Source organism: Littorina saxatilis, linkage group LG3 (assembly GCF_037325665.1).
Source record: "Littorina saxatilis isolate snail1 linkage group LG3, US_GU_Lsax_2.0, whole genome shotgun sequence".
Taxonomy (NCBI): domain Eukaryota; kingdom Metazoa; phylum Mollusca; class Gastropoda; order Littorinimorpha; family Littorinidae; genus Littorina; species Littorina saxatilis.
Genome location: NC_090247.1, coordinates 30884662 through 30907697, shown reverse-complemented (window position 1 = coordinate 30907697; position 23036 = coordinate 30884662). Strand labels below are relative to the sequence as shown.

The following is a 23036-nucleotide window of genomic DNA, read 5'->3' as shown; positions in this document are numbered from 1 at the left end:
CACTGCGCGAAGAAGTGACAATCGTATCGGCGTATTTAGTCCGGGTAGCGTACTTGGAACGATTGCCTTTTTTAGGCAAGTTACTTCCGGAAGCGCTTTGTACAATGGCAATATCTACGTCGGTGGACGTGTGTGTCCGGATGTTAACGACGATCGCTGGGTGGTGAATCTTGGGGAAATGTTCGGAATTTTTAGTGGGGATTTTCTCTAAGACGGAATGTGGCTGGGAGAAGGACACGGTGTCGTTTGTTGTATTTACCCCCACCTTTGTCCTCCAGCCGCTGTGGTACGTCACAAACAGCTGCCATGACGTCGCCGTGAGGGACACCAGCAGTAACACCAACAACAACCACTGGTTCCTGCTGCTGCTGCGGCCACAACTCTTGGGACATATTTTCTTCCGTGAACACGGCCTAGTTGTTCTCAGTGAACAGGATTGTACTTTTTCACATTTCATTAGTTCCATTGAACTGAGGGTAGCTGCTTTCTTTTTTTCTTTCTTTTTTTGTCTTTTGTTGAGGGTAGCTGCTTTCAGTTCCGTGAACTGAGGGTTGCTGCTTTCAGTAAAAGGGGTAACACATGTATACACTAACCACTGATTCTTCGTGTTTTGGGCCACAACTCTGGGGACATAAATTTGTCCGTGAAATCAGGATTGCTGAGCACTCTCAGCTAGAGGGGGTACAACACTAGCCTCTGCTTCCAACTAAAGTTTACCACAACTCCGGGGACATCTTTACTTCCGCAGATACGGCATTGCTGGTACATGGTCTCAATTAGAAGAGTAAAAACGCCAACGCCAACAACGTTTTCCTGCTACTACATGTATTATATTCTCTTCCGTGGAAACTGCATTGCTGCTCACTGAAGGATTGTAGCTTCTCACACAGAATTAATCGGATTCATTCCCACGAATTTACGCACGGTTTGCTGCACTGTTGACGATTAAGTGCCTTTCTGTGTAGATAACATGTACACGTATAGCCGTATGGCAATCTTACAGTTAGTGTGCCGTGAATCAAGGAAGCTGACGGCAAGCTTAATGAAACAGATAATGTTTCGTTCCACTTGACACTCCATCGTCCATCAGCTGTTAACATACACGGCGTCGGCGCTGTAACTGCGGAAATACTGCATCTTGACTTCAACTGGTGCAATAACTTTGTCGCGACACAAAGAAGCGGTCCTTCCCCAATCAACTTCCATTTCATCCGTTCACATTTTTCTGTGCAATTCAAACAGCACATGTATCTGGCCTCAAGCATAAGTCTCCATAGGCATAACCTTGTTCGTACAAATCGTCACTTCTTTTCTTTTTGCAAAATTAACGAACACTAAAAACTGGTGGACCATCTGAGCCGAACACAATCATGCGCTGCGAAAGTACGAAGACACGCGTACATCATTTCTCGTCTCTCATTATCATGATCGTATCTCGATACTCTGACGAGACAATTCTAAATTATAATCCTGGCGTGCCGCAGTGATCTTGTCAGAGTCAAAGTATCACACCATAATCTCCAGCGTACTGCCAATAGCAGCCTCATGTATTTATCGACAAACTGGACTTACAGGATGTTGTTCACGGATATTCATTCCCCTACTGAAGCAAGTGGATTAAATTGTGACGTGAGCGATTCAGCCTCTTAGCTTGAAATAGGTAAGTATTTGCGGGAGGCACTGTGTCGTTAAAACAGGATTGCCCCTGTAGCGAGCTCGACCCCACACAAGGAAGAATTCAATTCCCTCACAAAATAATTGTGACGTGAGCGAATCAGTCTCTCAGCTTGAAACAAATATATATGCGGAAGGTACCGTGACTTTAAAACAGTGTTGCCCCCACTGAGTGCATGGTTGCCCCTGTAGCGCGCTCGACCCCACACACAAGGAAGAACTCACTCACGCTCACATCGAAAAGAAAGAACAGAATGCTTGTTGGCCTTTTTTTTCCCGGACATCAGGAAATACTTAATCCGAATGTACACAATAATTGTTTTAATTTTTATTTTATTTTTTTTCGGGGGGGGGGGGGGGGGGGGGGGTGGGGGCGAATTTAACTGATATGACGTGTCCTCAGTTGATGGACCCTTAGCACATAATGTCGCTTTTACAAGTGTGTGTGTGTGTATGTGTGTGTGTGTGTGTATGTGCGTGCGTGCGTGCGTGCGTGCGTGCGTGCGTGCGTGCGTGCGCGCGTGCGTGCGTGCGTGTGTGTGTGTGTGTGTGTGTCTATCTGTCCGTTTGTCTAACTCTAATTTCTTCAGTTTTTCATCGCACACCTTTAATCACCACCCTGAAGGAGCCAGGAACCTTTAGACTTGTTCTTGAAAATAACGCGCTAAGCTGAAGCTGGTAACATTTTTAATCTCTTTTAAACATGATTTGGTTTCACAACCAAAACCTTGACTCTAAGCACGCATGTTTTTAATTTTAGACAGAAGGTGGTTAAAATTGATCATCAAAGTCTTTTGTCAGGAACGTAAATGGGTCATTCTCAGAAATGGTGGTCCAGTGAGAGTGAGTAGGGGTGACACATTTGAAATCATGAAAAAGTAAATTAAAATTATTTCTACCACGACTTTTTTCATCTGAATCTATTCCTGAGACATTAAAGCATTGTTGTATGTCAATAAAAATGGTTTCTATACGTTGGTGTTGTTTTTGTGTGCTTTTCAATTGCGAAGTTCGGCCGTTTCCGGATCGCCGAAGCGTTACACGACTTTCGTGATCAACAATATGTTCAGTCTCATGGCTAAATGCAAACATGCAAACACCAACAAATTACTGCAATCGACAGTCAGGAGTTCAGTCTTGGACGTAGCAACACATCTTTGCAAAAACTCACGCTGAATTTGAAGTTACGGGCTTCGAACAAAAAATTATGAATGTCGTAACGCATCGTATCCCGACTCGACGCGCGAACATCGGACAGCAATGTGCTCCATGACTTTGCCACATCACGGCTATTTTTAGCTCTTTGGCGCACAGGAAGTTCGAACAAGAAAATAGTCCTTTGAATCACAGCCAAATATTCACAGAAAACACCAGAATCATATCATTTGCTGAAACTCATGGCGTCGTTTCCCGACCTACGTTACGACTGAAGATAGTTTTTACTTAATTGTCGAGCCTGCAAAGCTTTGTCACAAACTTACACACCGCGGATGGCGACAATGTAGTGTCGGAAGGATATCGAGTGCAAACAGTCTCTCAAAGCGCGAAGTTTAGCGGAACAAAGCAGCCAAGAAGTTTTCGTATCCTCTGATCGTCGATGTTCGACATTCATCAAGTACTTAAAATGGGTAATCTGAACGCAACAGGAACTTTCAACAAATACAGCAAACTCTGACGAATTGTGTTTTGTGTAGTTATTTTGGGTCAGACGGGTTTTGCCGGCAGGAAAGGCCAAACAGTGCAGATTCATGTCTGTCGCACAGGAACCGAAAGTGGTTCAAGCATTTCGTTTCTGTGTTACGACATTCACCTTAGTCAGTTCCAAATGTCATTTTTTTACCAATATTAGTTGAAGTCCTTACCTTTCATAACTAGAATGTGTTGGGTAGAACACAAAAATACTGCAGAACTGATAAAAAAAATGCACAAAGGATTGAAGTTTAAAGTTGGAATTTGGTTTCCATGTTACAACATTCATCACGTAAATACAACACTTTAAAACGTCTCTTATTCAGCAACCAATTACTCTTTTTGTCTAATTTTTTGCATTATTATGTATAGCAAACAATAGACTTCATGAATAGTAAAAACAATTATTTTGTATTTCTTGACACTTTATTTTTTACTTTGTATACATGTAACACTGACTTTGGACCACCATTTCTGAGAATGACCCAAATCCTACAGTGTTGACGTGGTAAACCGGTATTTCATACCAAGTTCCTTGCTACGTTGAATAAAACAGCAAGGTGCAACTGCTGTGTACATTTCAATTACGGCGTACCTTTTGTGCCGGATTACGTACACAAATTCCGCTGCCGGTAAACAAAATGCGTCATTACAGTGATTACAGAGCACATTGTTACCGCGGGTATATTAATCATCTCTCTACTGCTGCAAAGAAAACGTGTTACCCACATTACCACTGCTGTAATAATGTATTAGGCCAAACAAAAATATATGTTGGTGCAGGGTAACAAATTTTCTCCGAACTTATATTATATAGGCCTACAGGTGTTTCTTCAACAATCTAACTAAAGTACTTAATGACTGCTACTTTCCCTCCCCATGCTATTCCTTAACTACACTTCTGCGTTTACAAAACCGACCACAAAATCACCGCTATACGAGACTACTTATTATTTCCTAACAATCATTCCGCTTTAACGACCTGACCACTAGGTGGCTGCTTAATGACCACCGGTCATCTCCTGGGACAATGCCGCCTGCACGCCACTATAATTGATACTTCATACTTGTTCGCCCATTAACCCTCATTAAACTATTTCCCGACTTCGCACTTACAATAACTCTCCCTGTATGTCCAAATTGCATAACCAGTTTCGTATACATTACAATATATATATGCACTCTCGTTCCTAAATTAATATAATAAACAATTATATTTATAAATTACAATATTCCTTATAAACTTCCATTCTAAATAAACATACTATAAACAGTTATAAATAAATATTCATAGTAACGTGACCAAAAAGGATAGGGTCGGTAGGTCGGCTTTTTTATTTTTATTTATGTTTATGTTTATTTAAATTTAGTCGATTTTAAAGGAGGTTACTTCCCTTAGTCTCGGTATAGTTCGCAAAATGTGCCAAAAGTGTAGTATTGTTTTAGAAATGAAATAAAAAAAGTTTTAGGGTCGTCGGGAAAAAATAGGGTCGGTCGGGTTACCATAAACAAACATATTTGTATTTGGCCTTACAGCGTACAAATTCAGCCCCAGTCAGACTTCGACACATCTTGCACTGCTTGGTACAAAATCAATTTAAGTAACGTGCTGAATGAATACGAAATTGACCTGGCGTAACCATGTGACTTTAACATTACGAAGGACAAGAGTCAAATACGTCGTATCGCTGCCTAAATGGCGGGGTAAAAACGGTCAAACACGTAAAAACCCACTCGTGTCGTGTAAAAAACCGATTGTACGTGGGAGTTTCAGATCATGAACAAAGAAGAAGAAGAAGAAGAAGAAGAAGAAGCAGAAGAAGAAGAAGAAGAAGAAGAAGAAGAAGAAGAAGAAGAAGAAGAAGAAGAAGAAGTGATACTGCACAGTCTCAATTTGCTAAAGTTGCAGGGATGCGTCCCTGAGCCAACCTTTACAAATACCTGTAGTTCCCGGCTATACTGCATACATAAGGCCTAAAAAAAATAGGTGTGGTTACGGTAACCCGACCTACCCTATTTTTAGGGGCCGACCCTATAACTTTTTATTACATTTGTCAAAAAAAAAGAAAAAAAAAGAAAACGAGTGCAGAAAACGCAATGAAAGTGAAAGCGCTCGAGTCGCACACTTATTTCCCTGTCAAGTAGGTTTAATTTGTACACATTAGAAAAAAAAGTTAAAAAAAAAAAAGTGATTGCCTACCTTCCTTCCTACCCTATTTTTTGGGGCTATGTTACCGTAACCACACCTATTTTTGTGTGTGTGTGTGCCTAATACTGTGCACAAAACTGTGGCTGATGGGTCTATGTCGACCCAAAGAGTGGGATTCCCTGTAGGTGGACTTCCTGTAGAGGGATTCCCTGTATACAGGGAATCCCACAATGTAGAGTTCCTGTAAGGATGTAGGATACCGCTCGATCTTGGGCCAAGCGCGTGACTGCCGTAAACCGATTTGAGTTACCTTAGCGTTACTTCCCTTTCCACAGTGGCGGTTCCACAGGAAACTCTGTTAGAATTACTGAATTCGCGTGCAGTATGTCGTTATTACGAGTAATTTATTTTAGCTGTGTCTTCTTTCATTTAGTTATCGATTTAAACTTTTCTTAAATCAAAATTGCAAATCATAAGTACTCGAATTTTTTAAGATAAGTTATACCAAAACTGCTCTAAAAACATCAAATTCTACCGATGTCGCCAAGCATCACGTGACTTTCAGCGAGATCGGCAAAACGCTTACAGGGATTCCCCCTAGGGAATCCCACTCTTTTGGTCGACATAGACCCCATCAGCTATTATACTGTGCATGGATGAGGTCGCGCCGAACTTCAGCCCTAGCTTATACCCTTCGCAAGTGTGCAGCCGGAACAACACACAGGCAGACAGGAAGTTCTCGGTGTGAGTTCCGAGCACGTGCGTACCACGCGCCGCCGGTGAGGAATTTGGGTCAATCAGCTGAGGTAATTTTCTGTTTGTGCGTGTGTCGGGGGTGGAGTGGAGTGTGTGTGGGTGGGGGGGGGGGGTGTTACAGGGGAAGCTTTCTCACGTACCTCATTTTCTGGCAACACAAGGGGGAAAGCTCTCCAGCTCGGCATTCCACGGAATGCGAGCGTGATAAATCATGCTGACAACAAGCCTGGAACAGTTTGGTGGTGTAGGTATTGTTTGTTGTTTGCTGATTTGGCAGTGACTCACTGACTGTAACGAAGAAGACATCGACTGGGAAGAATGAGAAGACGTTCCTAGAGGGGGGTGGTGGTGGTGGTGATGGGGGGGGGGGGGTTAGAGAAGATGACACAGCCTGAGAGAGAGGGAGAGAGAGGGAGGGAGAGAGAGAGAGGGAGGGAGAGAGAGGGAGAGGGGGAGAGAGAGAGGGGAAGAGAGAGAGAGCGAAGGAGAGAGAGAGCGAGAGAGAGAGCGAGAGAGAGAGAGAGATTCAGATTCAGATTCAAAACTTTTTTATACAAAGGGATAAAGGTTTTAGGCGATGCCTAATCTTCCAACCTGTCCCTTTTAGACATACATGTATGACATTATACATCATTTATATAACATGTTTTAAACAGCCAAACTAATAACTAACTTAACTAAGAATTTGTAATCAGGTTAAAACTAACAAAAACACTAGCTATAATAACGTGGTTCATGGATTAATAAAATGATGATCAAGATGTGATGCAGTAACAGTTATGATTTTTAAGTGTAGGGAGAGAATTATTTTTGACAAAAATATTTTCGATTTTTTTTTTAAAAGACGAAAGGGTTTGACATGTTTTACAGTACATTGGAAGTAAATTCCACACAAGCGATCCCCAGTAAGATAAACTAGATTTATACAAATCAATGCGTGGGAGCGGTAGCGTATAGTTCAAAAGCCTCGCTCTACCAGGAGGACGCTCAAACAGGTCATGAATGTATGAAAAGAGGGAGAGGGAGAGAGAGAGGGGGAGAGAGAGAGAGAGAGGGGGGAGAGAGAGAGGGGGGAGAGAGAGAGAGAGAGGGGGGAGAGAGAGAGAGAGAGGGAGGGGAGAGAGAGAGGAATAGAGAGAGAGTCGGCGCAAGAGAAGTAAAGGAACTTCAAGAGAACTCTCTGACGCGAAGAAGCGCGCCAAAAACAACAAAAACTGTGCAACAAATGTATACCCCGTTAACGTCACATGCCAGGAAAGGGAAAAAGGTGTGCATATATATATACTAGATGAATACCCGGCTTCGCCGGGAAGAAGTAGAGCCGAATGCCGGGTACCCGGCCTCGCCGGGCGCACCGTACGCCGGCTTCGCCGGGCGCACCGTACGCGATTGACGCCACACGAAGGAAGGGAGATAAACGCGCAAAACACTGGAGAAGATAAGGAAGAGTTACTGGGAATGGATGTACAGAAAAACCATAAAAACTAAACTCGGTTCAGCGCTGCGCGCTGAGAGCACGTGTTGAAAATTTTCATCGACCAGATTGTGTTCGGGGTCTACCTGAATATGCCCACCAAATTTGAAGCAGATCCATCGAGAACTTTGGCCGTGCATCGCGAAGTGACAGACAGACAGACAGACACACACAAGCCGTATATATAGATAGGTATATACTGTTCAAAAAAAGAAACGCATAGTTGCTACTTGCCAAATTTGTTTTATTTTTCGAAAAAATTAACAGAAAATCCAATATTTAGATTATTTGTTTGAAATTTGATATGGACACAGTTGAATGCACACACAGTTCATTTGCATCTTCAAATCAATCAGTCAATCAATACGATTGGGTGCCGAGGCTGTCAAGTCAGTAGGGGGTGTGACTGCCTTGAGCAGCAACAACTGCCCGGCACCTTCTGGGCATGGACTGGATCAGATGCCGGATATCTTGCTGTGGGATGGTGTCCCCCTCCTCCTGAAGTGCCTGCAATAGATCGCGGTGATTTGCCGGCGCTTCTTCTCGCCTGCGCACACGTCTGTCCAATTCATCCCAGAGGTGTTCTATCGGGTTCATGTCTGGCGACATGGATGGCCAGGGAAGCACCTGGACATGGTGGTCGGTGAGGAACTGGGTGGTGAGTCGTGCTGTGTGCGGGCGAGCGTTGTCCTGCTGGAATATGGCATCCTGGTCAGCCAGAAGAGGAAGGGCGTGTGGGCGCAGAATTTCCTCCACGTATCGCTGGGCAGTTATGCGCCCTTGGACGTGCACCAGGGTGCTCCTTCCAGCGGTATTGATCGCCCCCCACACCATGACGCCTCCACCACCATGAACGGGTGCCTCATCCACACAGTTGGGCGCGTAACGTTCGTTTACTCTCCGGTAGACCCTCCTCCGACCATCATGTCGCTGGAGCAGGAAGTAGGACTCGTCGCTGAACCACACGTGTCTCCAGTGATTCCGGACGGTCCAGCGAAGGTGCTGGTTGCCCCACTGCACTCGGTTCTGGCGATGGCGGCGGGTGAGGACAGCTCTTCTGTGAGGTCTGCGAGCTCTCAAACCAGCTTCATGCAGGCGGTTCCGCACGGTCTGGTCCGATAATCGGTGTGGCCCGGGGAGAGCCTGGACAGAAGATGAGGCCGACAGGAAACGATTCCGGAGGTGGCGGAGCCGTATGAAGCGGTCGTGAGCAGCAGTTGTCGCCCTTGGTCTTCCCGCTCGTGGCAAGTCAGCAACGGAGCCAGTGGCTTGAAACCTGACCCACAGTCTACTGATGGTGCTCTGGGACACGTGGAAGTGCCTGGCGATTGCACTTTGATTTTGGCCTGCTTGTAAACGACCCAATGCAATTTGGCGGTCTTCTCTGCTCAATCGGGCCATCTTTCGTCGCTGAATTGTCGTCTGATTTCTTTGTGGCGAACAATCCGCTTTTATGGGTTTTGGAAGACATGGTGAGAGCTCAATATTCCCCGAGTTTCACGAGATTACACTGAAGCATGACGAGTGGTCATGCCAAATGAGCAATTTTGACATTGTAGCCACTGATAACGCATGCGTCACGTGCAGAGCTCACTTGTGGCAATGGACGAAAGGTCGACGACCAGATAAACATTTTCTGCAGTTTGGTGGATATCCTTGTAGCCATATAACTAAATTAACCAAATATTACAAGCTATGCGTTTCTTTTTTTGAACAGTATATATGCCATAGAATCAGGGGGGGAAAGAGTAACTACGGCGTTAAACCAACAGTCGACCACACGAATCATTAACATGAGGTCGCTTGGTTGTATTCTTGTGTGAAGACTCAAATCATCCGTACGTAAAGCGAGCTGTCATAACAAAATAGGACGATTCAGTTACACAAATAAATTCGGTTCAAGCATTCCAGCGTCTTCGTTTTTGCCTCAGATGATAATTATAGATGGGGAAGAATTTGAAATGGTGTCGAATTCTTGTGACACAAAGGGCAAAATTACAAGTGAGCAGAAACAATTTTTATTTCCTCTATAAAGTTTATTAATCCATGCAGTATGTGTTCACATAAATGAAAAAGGAATATCGGCAAACAGTCTGAAGTGGTAGAGTGTCAAAATAAAATACAGAGCTGGTTACACATCACCGTGTCACATCACAATATCTATACTGTTGTTTTCACTTTAAGGTTTTGCAAATTTGGATTCCATGCAATTATTCTATGCACAGCCAAGTATCTTCGCACAAAATCTTGTCCAATTTGATGAAGTTTCATCAGTGTCTCATGAGTCGAATCTTGGAGTAGGTTACAGTTTCACCAAAGATGCTGCTGATACACAGTTTTTGACATTTTTTAACTGATTTCACACAGATTTGCTTTTTGCTTTTCATTATAAGTGTCTTGGGTGTCTGGAAATGTTTTTTAAGATAATATAATGTCTTTACTATGTACATAAGCAATATTTTTTTCTCAAATCTCTGAGTACCCTGTTTCTGGTTTTGCCTGTTATCGGCAATTTACTCCCTGGCACTTACTATAAAGTTTGAAAGCATAAATGTGCAAGGATTCAAGAAGTATAAACTATCAAATTATGATTTTTTCATACATATTACCTGCAGCACACAGACATATCTTTTTTTAGGCCGCTGAGTATCAAGCCCCACTGTGGTGCTGGTTACCTGTTACCAAAAACACTACTTCTCCTGCTTTCAGGACAGAAAATGTACTGCCAGTACCCTAATTTTATGTTGAAATGTTAGGAACAAGGTTGCTTGCATAGTTCACCGCCGCATGAAGGGTTGCAGTGAGTTGTGTGAGAGAAACAGTAAGTAAAGTGTTACAGAATGCCCTGGAGTAAGTTACATATCACGAAAATTGTCCATTTTCATAAGATTAAGCAAGAAAAAGCTTTCCATCAGTCTAAATAGCTGATTAGAGTTATTGCAATTTATGGTAGCCACAAATCTTGGTGCACTTATATATATACAATGTATAGATATATATTTGTTTATTCATTATAACAGGGTATAGCGAACATAATACTTCATAAAGAGAAGAACGTGTCATTTCGCTGAGACAAACGGCTGACTCAGAACCAGGGTACCGTGTTAATCTGTAGGTTACAAGTTGAATGAATATAAGGGCATGAAAATATCCCCATTATTAATCCAACTGTTAACTTCATAGTAATCAAAACAGCATTTTTAGTCTTTAAGGCATATTATACATGCAACGTGTAAGGGTAATTCAGAGAAAAAGTTATGTGCGTTTTAAAACATCATTTGCAACATTCCATCTTTTATGTAAGGAAAGTATTAAGCAGATTAAGAACAAAGCATTTTGCAAGGCACAGTTATCTTACAACTTGCAGAAGAAAAAAAATCATTTTGGTCTTGTAGAAAATAAGACAGAAAACGTGTCAAACATGTACACTACAAGATTAGCAAGTATCTTCCAAGCTATTTCACAATCTACAGAGTAAAAGGGAAAAAAGGTCAGCATCAAAAGAAAGAAAAAAACAAACAAGCTAGACCACAATCATTTGCAAAATAAACTATCAGTTTCAGTGTCAAGAGTTGTGCTATTCAGCAACAAAAGCTCTGGCAAATGGTTGACATGTTTCTGCAGGCTTGTTCAAAAGGTATAGTAGATGTTTCGTCCGTCATCATGAAGAACAGCACTGTCCATCTTCTCCCCTATGTCCTGGAGAGGAATTTGATACTCCTCGACAAATGAGAGGGCATCACTGAATTTCCAAGCTGCTCCCCATGGTTTGAGATAGCGTCCAGAAATGACCCCTCCTTCTTTCTGTGTGACCTGTGTAAATGAGAAGTGAGAATAGCCAAGTGTTACTACAGTGGTGAGGCTCTACATAGGATGCACAAATACTCTGTAGGCGGAGAAGCAAAACTGGCATAGCAGAAATACTTGAAATTAAAATTTGCATTTGTAATAAATGGTCTTCACTTATTCCGTCGCCGAAGTTAATGAGTCTTACACATATTTTTCTTCATCCTCACCTGTGCCATGTAAATGACAGCTGATCCATTCTTCTTTGGCACCTTCACCTTAATGAAATCCCCTGGCTTGAGTTGAGCTTGTCCTTGGTCAAGGTAAACTGAGTTCAGCACTGAATCATGTGCCTATGGTTGTTTGGCAAGTAACTTCACTGGTTAAAAATTAAAAATGCACAGAACAATCACTAGCTACAGGTTCATGAAATACATACAACAAATGGTTTGTATTGCATTCTACTTTCCAACTAAAATCTCTGTAACATCTTGCAACTCGGCATCGTACCTGTTCACGAATGATAGCCCTCTTTTCAGAAGTGGTGGACTGCTGGTAAAGTTGATGCCTTTCCTTCTCTTTCTTCCGGAATGCTTCCATGGTTCCATGTTCTTCATGCTTCCGGAGTTTCTTCTGCCATTCTGTGAGGTTTTCGCCTGCTGAAATCTCCCCATCCCCCTCATCTTCCTCATCTTCTTCATAACTGCAGTTGACGGGTCTTTTCAGTTTAATCCGCAAGTTGTACTTAGCACTTGAAGACGGCTCTGCTGTGTTTTCTGAAAGAGTGTAATGAGCTCATATCAGTTTCACGGTAAAAAATATAAATAAAACAAAATCAACAACACAAAATATACATACCCTTCTCCCCTCCCCAGCGGGAAAAAAACACACACCAAATCATTGTCCAGTAGAATAAGGTAATTGGTTTCTTTCTCTTTTCTTTCTGGTCATTGTACATGTTCCCATAGCTGAAAACTCCAGTACTACAGCCTTGTGTATTCCAGATTTAAAATTGTTCGATTTTAGTCTTAGACGTTTCAACAAGCAGATTTTACCAAATCTATATTAAAAATGGGGGCAGCCTGGGTACTGTAACATACTGAGTGTGTGTGTGTGTGTGTGTGTGTGTGTGTGTGTGTATGTGTGTGTAATAATTTTCTTTTCATTACAAAGAACAATCACAAAAGGAACGCCTAGCAATTAAACTCTTCTCTATCTCCCCTTCCTCTACCCCTCGACCCCACCCCCCAACACACACACACACACACACTCTTACACACACACACAGACACACACACACATGCCGCGTACATGACACTGAGCATCAGATTGTGGTCACAACAGCGAACAGTGCACTGTGTTTTTCTGGCTCTGTACCACGCTCGCCTTTCACGCAGTACCACCTCTCTCACCACTCCCACCACCACCACCCTGCGCCACCCCCTTCCCTATCCGTGGAGGCAAGGAAGATAGAGAGTGAAGTGGTACTGACAGTGTGCACACCGCGAAAAAAAAAAAATCGACACTGGACAGTACTGTCGCCAGCAGCGTTGGTTACCTGCAGCCGTTGTGTCGTGTAGTGTAACGCGCTCCGTGTCAGTCAGCAGATACATAACTTTAACATCTTAAATGGGTAAATCTTGAGTTTTCTGTTTAATCCTTCTATTTACTTTGCTCTCCATTCGAATCGCTCGATAGCAGGCATCTTTGCAAGCCGGAGCGCGTTACTGACACCAACTTTGGTGTTGGGTAACCCATTCGTAGGAAATGATGGTCGAGATGAATTAAATCACGGAGAATACTCAAAATTCTGGGCATTTTCAACTGAATCCATTTCACTATAGGCCTACCATCACGCTACCCAAAGGTTAATAGAGTGGAAAACTACTCTGAGCGTGGGAGTTACCGACACGTCTGATCTACGTTACACCAGTGAAATGTAACTAACTCTAATAGACCACATATTGAATAAGTATTTACAGTTCCCTGAAATACATGTGACTTCGAAGACATTATATCGCTCATTACAGTGCCTTCGCGCAAATGTAAAACTTGAAAGCGAGTGATAATCCACGACAGCAAGGTCTCGTTCCGGAGTGCGTTACAGTTCACCGCATGCTTCAATCAAACATCCGTGGTATGGTGTATGTAACCAACTTCATTATGCATAATAAAACACATTTAATGCAACCTTCATCCAAATACTGGCACAAGGGAAAGCAGGAGAAATAAACAACAACAGGAAAACCTGTGAGCAGAGGTTCTATAAATTCGTCATTATTCTTGGTCGAGCGAGTTAGCCTACACGAAGAACGTAATTTCGAAATCGCGTTGGAAACCAACTCCGTTGATTAAGGAATTTTTACCATTAAAAGAGTGAATGGAAAGAAAGATGTGGTGTTACTGATTTTGTTTATCGTCAGGTTAAGCGAGGGAACGGGGGGGGGGGGGGGGGGGGGGGGTGGGGGTGTGTTTTTTTTCAACTGCTTCGAGATGTAAGTTACTTACACCAAGATATTGACACACCTTCGTCTTTGAAACCAACGCCTTGCAAAACCATTTTCGTGGTTTGAACTTAACGAAACAAAGAATAATAACCAATACCGATTTCCTGTTTTTTACAGACTAAAAAAATGAAAGAGACAGAAATCATGTATTAATACCTCTTAGTTTGTACTCCTCAGTAAGTTACATACACGACGAAAACAACCACCGTTGTGTTCCGTAACTACCGCTGTCTGCCACAGTGTTTTTTCGTGTAAGGTCAAGATAAAGGCGAGTGCGTTTAATACTATTGAATAACGAAGAAAAATAAGACAATTACTTTAACATAGCGACAATCGAGCGAAAAGTTTTCTGACGACAGTAAGAGCGCGTTTCCCTACACTGAGACGACTGTACTGGATGTGGTGTTGGTAACTCACGCCTACAAGTTCAGCACGTTCATGTGTAAAAAGAACAAAATGCGTGTCTAACGTTTCAGTTTGCATTCTGTCTTTCCAAACTGTAAGCTAAATTAAATAAGTGAAAGAAACAAATACAATCACATCAAGTGCAGGTGGGCGTTACGCTACACGGTATTCGTTTGGTGTTTGTAACGAGCTCCGGGTTCGGAAATACACTTCTTCCGTTATTATTTATTTTTCATAACTAAACTCGTGTTTTCCGAGTTTGAATCACTTTCTGGATTAAACAAAATTAAAATCATTATTATTCGTACAGGTAACAAAGAAAACGACGAAAACCCCTTGAAATGAACATCGGCAAATTTTGCCGGACTTCAGAACACGAACCAGTCATCAAATTGTGAAAACAAATCACCGACATCAACCCATAATGTTTTTAGAACAATAATATTATATTTTAATACAAGAATAACCACACAAAAAGTGAAAGAAAGCAAAAAAACAGTGATTTTTTAGTAACTGGAGGGCGTTACATGATGCCCAAAATGGTATCAACTTACCTTCCGCATTTTCGGCGCTGGGTGCCGGGTCACACATCGTGGACAGCAAATGAACCAGAAGATAAGTGGATATTAACATGTTCCAAACTTTTCGCGGGAAAAAAATAGGCAAAACAAAGCGATGAAGTATAACCGAAGTACGAAGTCTCGAAAATCGACGACACGAAAAAATAAAATAAGACCGAGGAGAACACATCTTCATAGTAATTTCCGTACGATATCATCATGAATGTCTCTTTTTTATTTGTTTGTGTTGTCCCTTAAATTTATCGTATAGTTTTCTTTCTGCCATCGTACATCAACGCCAGACAATGCCGGGAAAGTGCCTACGTGATTTCTGACACGAAAATCTAACGGCCGCCGTGACCCGAGAATATGTTGCAAAAAATAATACTACAGGCTACAGATGTGGTTTCAAGTGCTTGTACTGTGAGCTGAATCTTTTGTGCGCGTGTTTCAGTTTCATCTACTTGATTTTGTCTGTTAGTGTGCCACCTAGTTTCTTCGAAGTATACCTACCCAAGTAAGTGTCACAAAATGGCGGGCAAAATACTCGTGATTTTGGGGCAAATTCTGCTTCTCATAGCTACATTCTTCCCACCAAACCGTTTTAAATACCATCAGCTCTTTCTTTATTCATTACTGTACACGTTCCATGCACACAACAAGAAAAACAACCTCACAGTCAGACAGAAAATACGTTTGAAGTGGCTGACTAGGCATTCGACGCCATTTCAGATTCTCCCCCATATGGAAAAATGACAAAAGGTATCGTTTAGGTCAACAACAAAAAAAGTCTGTTTACGGTATCCCGACCGACCCTATTTTTTCGCGCGACCCTGGACTTTTTTTTGGCATTTGGGGGAGAAAAAAAAAGGTCTTTGTTTTTTGGCAAAATAACTTTAAAATATGGGGGTTTTTTTAGGAAAAAAAAAGAAAAAAAATCCCGACCAGCCGACCCTATTTTTTTTGCCTATGTTACCTTAAACAGACTACTTTGTTTTTGTTGCCTTAAATGTCAGACGGTATGTCCCAAATGACATTACCAACACATTTTTCAATCTATTTAATCTGTTTTCGTTCTCTTTTTTCTTAGAACATGCCATCCCTATTGATTGTCAACTGCAACAGAAGAGCAGAAAAAGTGTAACTTGATATATATATATATATGCAACATGTATACATTTGCCAAACAGCTATGTGTGCGTAGATTATTAGTTAGGGGGGAGGGACTAGCCTCTCAAAGCTAAACAGGCATACAATTTATGTTTTCCCCATAGCTATGAAAGCATTCGGGCCACTACAAATAATAATATTTCGGTCATAGACTTCTGTATAAACGATATAATTTTAATAATTATATATATACATGTTATATAACTTGGAAGGAACTACAGGCCAGGTGCGCACGCCATAGAACTCGTAGTGTGTGTACGTGTGTGTGTGTGTGTGTGTGTGTGTGTGTGTGTGTGTGTGTGTGTGTGTGTGTGTGTGTGTGTGTGTGTGTGTGTGTGTGTGTGTGTGTGTCTACGATTATACGCGCGGTCGCGTCTACAAACAATACATGGATATGTGAGCCTATAACCAGTCTAAAATATCTCGTGGGTCGGCATTATGTATGACCACTACCGTACTTCATTCCAATTTAAAAGCAACACTTACTTAGACCAGGTGGCTCGGCAGGGCACAGTTTCATCATAGGAACTTCGGTCCCCGTCACGTTGCCTAGTCGTAGCCTGCCCTCGCCGTCCGTTGCGTTAATCCCATCACCAACAAGGAAAGCACCACCACCACCAGCACCGGCGTCAACCACACCCACAACACCACCACCACCAGGATGTCTGGAACTTTTGTTTTTGGAAACTGAGTACGTTGTGGAGGAAGAAGCGATGGAGGAAGACGAATTCCTCTTCCAAGAATCCAAGGCAGAAAGCATGAAGGAATCCCCAGTCTTGGAAGACAATGCGGACGACGATTTGGACGATAACAACTCCGAGGCTTTATCAGACGGTAACAACAACAACGACAGCAACGAGGACGACGAGGCGTTCCACTCCGACGACGGCAGGGATAGTAATGAAGAAGAAGAGAAGGGGGAGGAGGTATTGGAATTAGAAGACAAAGTAAGGTTCCCCTGAGCTTGTTGGAGGCGCACCATCCTCAGCAGCAAAGTCTTGGACTCTTCATTAGCCTTGCGGATCATCCTTGCGATGCGGTGAGCGTAGACCTGCTTCTGCATCGACTCGGCGTCCTGCTTGGGCGAGAGGACGTGCTGGCGTCTGAGGGCGGCAATGCTGCGGTCGATCATCCGCAGGTCCTGCTGAGCCTTGATCCTGGCGCTCCGGGGCCGGGCCGTCTGCCCGTAGTGGCCCGTGTACTTGTGGTGCACCACCAGCACCTGCGAGAGGGTCAGCATCATGACGACGAGGAAGAAGGTGAACACCAGAAGCTCCGTCCCGTTGCCTGAGCTGGAGCGATCCTTGTGCGAGCGGCCTCCCTTGCGGCGCATCTTCCGCCACGGCCGCCCCCGTTTGTCGTAGTTGACTGCAGTGGAAGAGGTGCCGATGGAGGAAGACGAAGATGAGGAGGAAGAGGAGTACGCTTCTGTTAAGGCCTCGACGTCAAACTGAGCGAGGGACACTTCGTAGTAGTCGTAGAAGTTCGGGTCGAACTCGTACTTCCTGCTGGTAAAAGCGTACTGGTAGGGGAGCGGTGGTGCACTCTGGTCGCTACTTTGCGACTTTTTCTTGACCTTCGCCTTTGGCGCTTTGGCCTTGCTCTTGGCTTTTTTGGTCGCCGCGCTGTCACTGATGCAGACGCAGGCGTTGTTGGCCCTACTGTCCGTCGTTGTGGCCCTGCCCACGTTGGCCTCGAGGGCCTGCAGCTGTCGCTGCGGGCATGAGCTGGACAAGTGAGAACAGTGCCTGCTGTCCGCACAAAGATTTTGACGATCGCTCATTCCGCACTCACGCAGTGTTACCTGGTCCTACCCGAAGAATGGTTTCCTCTCTTAAATTTAGGTTTAACAGTACGGAAAGAAACAGCGTACAACAAGCACTCTGAAGGAAGAAATATGGAAATGCTGAAGCTCACTTTGACGTCAAAACCTCGCATATGACGTCAAATTCATCGTGACGTCGTACTGATAAGGATCGAGTCTGCCTTGCGGGGGTCAGGGGCCAAATACACATGTGAGGCAGACGCAGCAATACTGTAGTTCTTTTTGTTCTTCCTTTGATGATTTTAACTCAAAAACTCGTAACATAAATCTCCAAAGTGTGATCACACTTCATAGTCAATATTACACACTGTACTTACTGGGCATGGGATGACTTAGACAAAGAATCGCCTGCTCAGTCTCTCATTCCTCTCATCCAGCATTACGTTGTGCGATTTTCAGTTATCTTTTTGTCAAACATATTCAGGCTCTCCTTGGGCACACTACGACCGCCACAGATCAAATGTTCACGAACGGAAGCACTCTCACAGCATGTTTCAACACCGGCCAGTTCTGCTGACAATGTGATGCGAGATGCAACAAAAGCTCATTACGTACACTATGTAGGGACACTTACTCGCACCTTGTCCACTCGCGCTCATACTGAGTTTCACAGTGTTAATCCATTATAAGCCGGACGACATATGACCGCACAGGAAACGTTTACTGCACTGACCGTAGCAACCTTTGTTTGCCCGTTTTCGCTCAGTATTTCACTTTTCACTTTTCAGTTTTTCACTTTTGAGGTTTTCACTTTTCACTTTTCAGCCAAAACAATATTGAACTGCATTGAACAAAGAAAACCGGGTTAGTCAGTTTTCGCCTAATCATTCCTCTTTCCAAATTTTGACTCAGTGGAAACAGAGCGATCAAAATGTATGCGGGATGATGCTTGTTAATTGCGCTACGTTTTGCCCGATCACACTTCAGGTCGTGCCGTTGAACACCAAACAAAGTAGGATTCATGCGTGATGTAAACGCCCTTTTAACCAATTATCCACCGAGCAAGCTTTGTTGCTGTACTTACACGTACACTGACAACACTTTGTGTCGACAGCTGCGCTCTAGTGCACTGTTGATGTGCTTAAGCTACCTAAACAACCGTACACTGTCATCGTTTTTGTGTTGATTATCCAAGCTGCAGAGAAACACTGTCGAGAAATGTGAATGGAGTTGTCAGTTATCATGTCACGATTCTAAAACTGCCCGTTGTATCTGGTCTCAGCTACTGTTCCGTCAGTGCAGTTTAACACATTTGAAGCTGCTACGATGGGTTCTGGCAAATACTGCATCCTGGAGAATATCTTTGGTCACTGAAGCCCGCAGAACAGGTCTTTTGTACGGATTGAAGATCTATCACTCACTGTTCGTGAGTTGTTCTGTTTCTGTTCTTGTTCACATGTGCATTTTTTTTAGGGGGCCTCACGGTATTTTAAGGTCAGGAAAACACTCCGGGTTTGCTCAAATTTTCCTTAGGGTGTAACAAAAACTTCATACAGCATGGCTATTTCAACAGTTCAAGCCCTTTGTCAGTGCCGGAAATATGTTTTCCTCACTTGTTTTCCTCCGTCAGAAAACGAAGAAAAAGTCCCCCCCTAAAAAAAATCGCTTTGTGCGTTTTACACAGAGTTATGTAAGGAATAAGCACAAATTAAATACGGCCACACTTGTATAACTAGCACATACGTTCACATATATTCTGTATACATCCAGGAAAATACGTGACTGACAGTGTATTGATAGCAACGCGTATGCACACTCACGAGCTGTTGCAACTTCACAAATATCGGAGAAAGTGAGTACTAGGATGATGAGTCAAATTATGTCAATACTACAGCTTATGACCGGTAGTGACGGATCGTGTATTGTAAGCCAAGCACCACGTGCAATGATTGCCTGGAATTTGCATTACATGGAGCAGGAGTGGTGAGTACTGAATGGAACGCCACTCCGCCGTCTGAAAGTGATACACCAGCTGTTTTTAGTGTATCTCGATCTCGGGTAACACCTTGGTACTTTCATTGTATCTCTGGTAACACCTTGTTATCTCGTAACACCTTGTTATTTTCATCGTATCTCTGGTGACGCCGTGTTACTTTCATTGTATCTCCGGTAACACCTTCTCACTTTTATATCTTTATCTGGTAACACATTCTAAGTCAGTTTCAATGTATGATCTCTATCTGGTAACACCTTGTTACTTTCATTTTATCTCTGGTAACACCTTGTTACTTTCATTTTATCTCTGGTAACACCTTGTCACTTTCATTGTATCTCTAGGAACACCTTGTCACTTTCATTGTATCTCTAGGAACACCTTGTCACTTTCATTGTATCTTTGGTAACACCGTGTCACTTTCATTGTATCTTTGGTAACACCGTGTCACTTTCATTGTATTTCTGGTAACACCTTGTCACTTTCATTGTTCTCTAGTAACACCGTGTTACTTTCATATATTTATTTGGTAACACTTCAGTTTCAATGTATGATCTCTATCTGGTAACACCTTGTCACTTTCATTGTATCTCTGGTAACACCTTGTCACTGTCGGTGTATATCTGGTAACACCTTGTCACTGTCGTTGTATCTCTGGCAACACCTTGTTACTTTCTCTGTATATGATATATCTGGTAACACCTTGTTACTTTCTCTGTATATATCTGGTAACACCTTTTTTCAGTTTCTGTATATATCTGGTAACACCTTGTTTCAGTTTCTGTATATATCTGGTAACACCTTGTTACTTTCTCTGTATATATCTGGTAACACCTTGTTTCAGTCTTTATTTGTCGTGCTCTTCACAGGTGCTAGTTAGCGCTAGACTGATAACAGGTAATGATCGTCCGTGAGCTACTAATCTTCCACATATCCTCTCCCGTTTCCTCCTCCTCCTCCGCATCTCCCCCATCCCTCTTCACCATTTTTCTTCATCGTGTGTTAGTGACACCACTGTACTCTCTTCCTGTGGCGAATACTTGTTAGTATTTTATTTATGTTTTTTGTTGTTGTTTTTTAACGAGGGCGTGTTTCAAAACTGAATAAAAACTCCCATTATGACTTGTGTTGTAGGCTGATTCAGTGACCAAACGGTTACCCAAACAAACGTTCATGTCAAGCAGCCATTTTGGAGTGTTTTCTGTTGTCAATAATGGCGCAGCGTTTTTATTTTACATCACACTTATAATTCATATCACACTTACAATTTGTGCTGTGACTGGCGAAGTGTAACAACAACATCATTTCTCACACGGAGTGTCCAATTTGAAGTGTTTTCTGTTGGAAGCATCGACTCGAGCAAGCCAGTCGCTGCGTTTTGATTTTGCAGTATTCTTTTAATTTCTGTACAAAGACCGAATCGTCACGCGCAGAATTCGCCCTCGTTGTGTGAGTCATTTGGGGAGTTTTCGCTGACGAGTTGTAATCATAGTTAACTGACCCCTGCTGACACAGCATCCTGTTTATGTTACCGTTTAATCACTCTCTCTTAGAGCCACGGAACGCAAACATGTCCTCACATTGTTGGTGGCGATTTTCCGCCCCCGTTCCGCTTTCATAGTCTGAATAACTTGACTGACCGCAGCAACAAAAAGGGTCCTAATTTCACCGATGCGTCGAAGTTTTCATTCTTTGTTCACCACATCGCTGACTGGCCGATGGTATCCGATCTAGAACTAGTCGCAGAACGGATGATTTTTCGTTTATACCTCTTGGTTCTCAATCACATCGCTGGACGATATTCAAATCCAGAACATTTTGTTCAGACCGACAGAATAGTCGGTATCAATTCTGTTGCTGTATCCAAAAGGAGTAGAAAACGGGCATCGCACAAAAGAACAATGTTTTCCCCAGTTTTCATCACAGATTAGACCCTGGCTCGCAGCCTCCGCCGAAACTGACCACAGTGGCCAACTTGGGCTGAACAAGTCGACGAATTATCACCCCAATCAGCAGAGTAGCCAACACTGATCGGAAGAAGAATTTCTGCTGTGTGCGTACAGACAGCTCCGGTGCTCGAACTGTATCGACACAAACACCGCTTCCAACACTGGGGCCGAAATTCTCACACCTCACGGTGCCAGACTGACAACTTTCAGGTTCTGCTACGAACAGTGATTAGCTCTCAAACGTCATTCTTCGATTCTCAGTCGACTAAAAGAGGCACTGGCTCAACGGAAAAGAAGCAAACTCAAAAAGAGGCACTGGTCCGATAAAGAAGAATACAAGCAAGCTCAAAATATCGGCGATATAGAATAAAAGCAAACTCGGTTGTGTGCTATTCACACGCACTCACTCATCCACGCGCGTGCACTAATCTGTTGCTGGCCTTTAGGTACCATGAAGAACATTCCTCCCCAAAAACAAAACACACAGTCATGTGTCAGCGTGTGTTATCTCCGTGTAAGCAGCATCCCACACTGGCACGTACAACACACGACACACACCGACACTTATCACAAGCACATTTTGGTCGAGTGGACCCACAGTCCAGAAAGAGAGAGATGGAGAGATAGAGATGTGAGGAACACACAAGTTTGGATGCTAGCGAGGCTTGGCTTGGCTTGGTGGCTTCACACACGCTGACACACACACACACAGATCGCCCGTGTCGACATCAAGGATTCTTTGGCAAGTGCACTCTCTCTTTCAGTATCTGCGCTTCTCTGTTTCTTCTACAAGATTTCGGGGGAACGGGGGGGGGGGGGGGGGGGGAGTGTTAGAGGGTGGTGCCAGAGAGAGAGAGAGAGAGATGAATGGATTGGAAGCGGCAGATTTTGGCGCAGGGAGCATGATGCTGTGCGGCACACTCGCTTGGCGTTGCTGCTGCTGCTGCTGCTGCCGTACTGCTGTTGTGTCGAACCGTGCTGTGATGTGCCAGTGCCCTTGCTGTTTTCTGGCGCCGGTCAATAGGCACATGATCCCCGGACAATTCGCCTTATGTCAGCGCTACGTTACCCCATTGTCGGTCGATAGCCCCCCCCCCCCCCTCCGTTATACTCTTGTTTCGAGTGTAACCTCTTGTGCCCCCTCCCCCTAATCCACACA

The 23036-nt window shown here is 43.4% G+C and overlaps 1 protein-coding gene across 1 annotated transcript in view; it reads right to left on the bottom strand.

The window, feature by feature from the left end:
* LOC138962128 (uncharacterized) overlaps window positions 1-22550 on the bottom strand; it is a 31622-nt gene extending 9072 nt beyond the window's left edge. Inside the window, exon 1 of the mRNA XM_070333847.1 lies at window positions 16657-22550. Coding sequence (XP_070189948.1) covers window positions 16657-17953 — 1297 coding nt within the window. The 5' untranslated portion in view covers window positions 17954-22550. The remainder of the gene's footprint in view (window positions 1-16656) is intronic.
* Between the last annotated feature and the right edge of the window lie 486 nt (window positions 22551-23036).